This window comes from Otolemur garnettii, unplaced genomic scaffold (assembly GCF_000181295.1).
Source record: "Otolemur garnettii isolate 467f Iridium unplaced genomic scaffold, OtoGar3 scaffold00006, whole genome shotgun sequence".
In the NCBI taxonomy this organism is placed as follows: Eukaryota; Metazoa; Chordata; class Mammalia; order Primates; family Galagidae; genus Otolemur; species Otolemur garnettii.
The window spans coordinates 8,496,523-8,498,946 of record NW_003852401.1 but is presented as its reverse complement, the minus strand read 5'-3'; the positions used below and the strand labels follow the sequence as shown (position 1 = coordinate 8,498,946).

Sequence of the window (2,424 nt, the reverse complement as noted above, 5' to 3'; positions counted from 1 at the left end):
GGCTTAAGCGATTCTCTTGCCTCAGCCTTCCAAGTCGCTGGGACTACAGGCGCCCGCCACAACACCCGTCTATTTTTTTGGTAGTTGCAGTTGTCGTTGTTCGGCAGGCCGGGCTGGGTTCGAACCCCCAGCCCTGGTCTATGTGGCCGGCGTCTTAACCACTGAGCACCGAGCCTTTAATAGCCAACTTTTACCTTCCATTCTTCACCCAGCGCGTCAGCAGCAACTTCTGTGGCCATGCGCTTCTCATAGAAAGTACGAAGTTTGCGTTCATCGTCCACTTCAATGAGTTTCTGGCAGCCAGTGGCTGGGAAGGAGATGTTCAGCTAAGGAATTAAAGGGGGGGGGCAATCAACAAACTTTTATTAAGCTTGTATAACCGCCTACAAAAGTAATTCTACTGCAGAAAGCCTTTCGTGTCACCTACACAATCAGAAAATGTGGCTACTGCCCTCACTCACTGAAAAGCACGTGAAAGCATGGTAACGCTCAGCCCGCACCGCACTAGATTGAACACGTTTTCCTTCAAGCCCCGCGGAACAACTCCGGGGGCGACGGCGATCCGCAGCCGTTCACCTGTCCGGAGCATGGAGCCCGACCTAAGTACCGACGGTCAAAGGCACACGACAGGCCCGCCGCAAACTGGGCTGCTCGCCCACGCGAGGACGTCACCATGGCGCTCCCGGCCCGGCGCAACTCCAGCGGCAATCGCCCGCCATCCGCTCCCCGAAGGAGCTCCAGCCCCAGGAGGACAAAGTTTCTCCTGCTTCAGACCCTTCTCCACTTAGGGCCACGATCTCCAAGTGGTGAGACTGCGGTAATTCCGCCTTCTAGGACGCGATACGCGGCCTTTAAGCCTCACACAACACCCAACATCACCTCCTACCTTCATCCTGAAGTATCTGAACGCCTCCCAGGCGCCACAGAAAAGAGGCCCGACTTCCGCTTAGTACAGATCACATAGGCACTTTCAGTTCTCGCGAGATGAGCAGACCCCTGGGATAGCGGAAGTGAGTGCGGTGGGCGGTACTTCCGGGGTGTGGATAATCAACCGTCGGTAGGTGAATGGGTAGGTGGACATTTGGGCTCTGCACTAGTTGACAGTGCGCTGGTCAGGCTAACCCAGGTTCAGTATGTGGTGTGAGTCCTTCCTCTGCCTAGTATTTTCGGCTCTCTTTGGGTCTTGTGGCTGGGCGGGACCTGAGTTCCATCCCTGGACACTGCGTCTGATGTTACCGAAGTAGGAGAGCTTGGACTGGGGTTCGGCCCCTCCCTTGGGCTATTTTGTCCCTCAGGCTGCGCCCGAAGATTTCCGTTTCGAGAACGTATCCTACCCTGGTCCTACGATTCACAGCGAGAAATCTTGAAACCCATGATTTGTTTTTCCTTTCAATACTGGATGACCCTCTTGGCTTTTTAATCGCTCTGCAGTTTTCTCTGTCTTCGCAGAATGTCACCCTCATCGCCTTTTCGCGCAACCCAGTAACCCAGCAGCCGTTATCCCCAGTCTAGAGTCTCCCTGCTTGCTTTCTTGGTTCTACGATCTTTTTAAAACCCAGAGTTATATCACTCTCTTGCTAGTAATGTATTATTTGTTTCCCACTGCAGTTGAATACTGTCCAAACTCCTTCCCATGACTTCGCTAACTTTCCAGTCTCAAATTTACCTGTCAGTGTGAGATAATGTCATGCAGACATTTCAGATTAAATGTCGCCTCGTAAGGGCAGCCTTTCCTAAACGCACTACCTAAAATAGAATTTCCTACCCGCACCACATTCTCTAGTATAGCACTGTTTCCCCTTATAGTATTTAATCATGATATCTGATACACAAGTGTCATCTGTCTCCTCAACTAGATAATTTTAGTCGGGGCTCACATCTTCATTGTGGTATACTCAGGACAACACTGAGTGTGTGACACATAAAAAGAAAGTGCTCGATAAATATTTGTTAAATGTTCTTAACCTCCCTTCTGGTGTGTACTGTATTAGTCTATTGAAATGTGGCATTATGGAGCCAGCCAGCAGAGGGAGGATAAATGAATGTATTACAGTGAGTCTTGTATCAGCAATGATGCAACTCTGATTAGTATAGAAAGATAGAAAAAAGATAAAGTACATTTGATTAGCCCTCTAGAACATTTCTAGGAGAGAACAGCCTGGACAACATAGTAAGACCCTGTGTCTTAAAAAGTAAAAGAATTAGCCAGACATGGTAGTGCATGCCTGTATTCCTCACTGCCCAGGAGGCTGTGGCAGAAAGATCTCTTGGATGCAGGAGTTTGAAGTTACATGAGCTGTGATCACACCAGTGGGTGACAGAGACCCTAAAATCATTATCTCTAGGCTCTGTGCCTGTGGCTCAAGTGGCTAAGGCGCCAGCCACATACACCTAAGGTGGCAGGTTCGAATCCCCAGCCCGGGC

The 2,424-nt window shown here is 50.1% G+C and overlaps 1 protein-coding gene across 1 annotated transcript in view; it reads right to left on the bottom strand.

Annotated features, from left to right (window-relative positions):
• Positions 1 to 983, bottom strand: part of RPS6 (ribosomal protein S6) — a 3,512-nt gene extending 2,529 nt beyond the window's left edge. Inside the window, exons 1-2 of the mRNA XM_012813610.2 lie at positions 887 to 983; positions 195 to 326 (exon numbers count right to left, since the gene is read on the bottom strand). Coding sequence (XP_012669064.1) covers positions 195 to 326; positions 887 to 892 — 138 coding nt within the window. The 5' untranslated portion in view covers positions 893 to 983. The remainder of the gene's footprint in view (positions 1 to 194; positions 327 to 886) is intronic.
• Between the last annotated feature and the right edge of the window lie 1,441 nt (positions 984 to 2,424).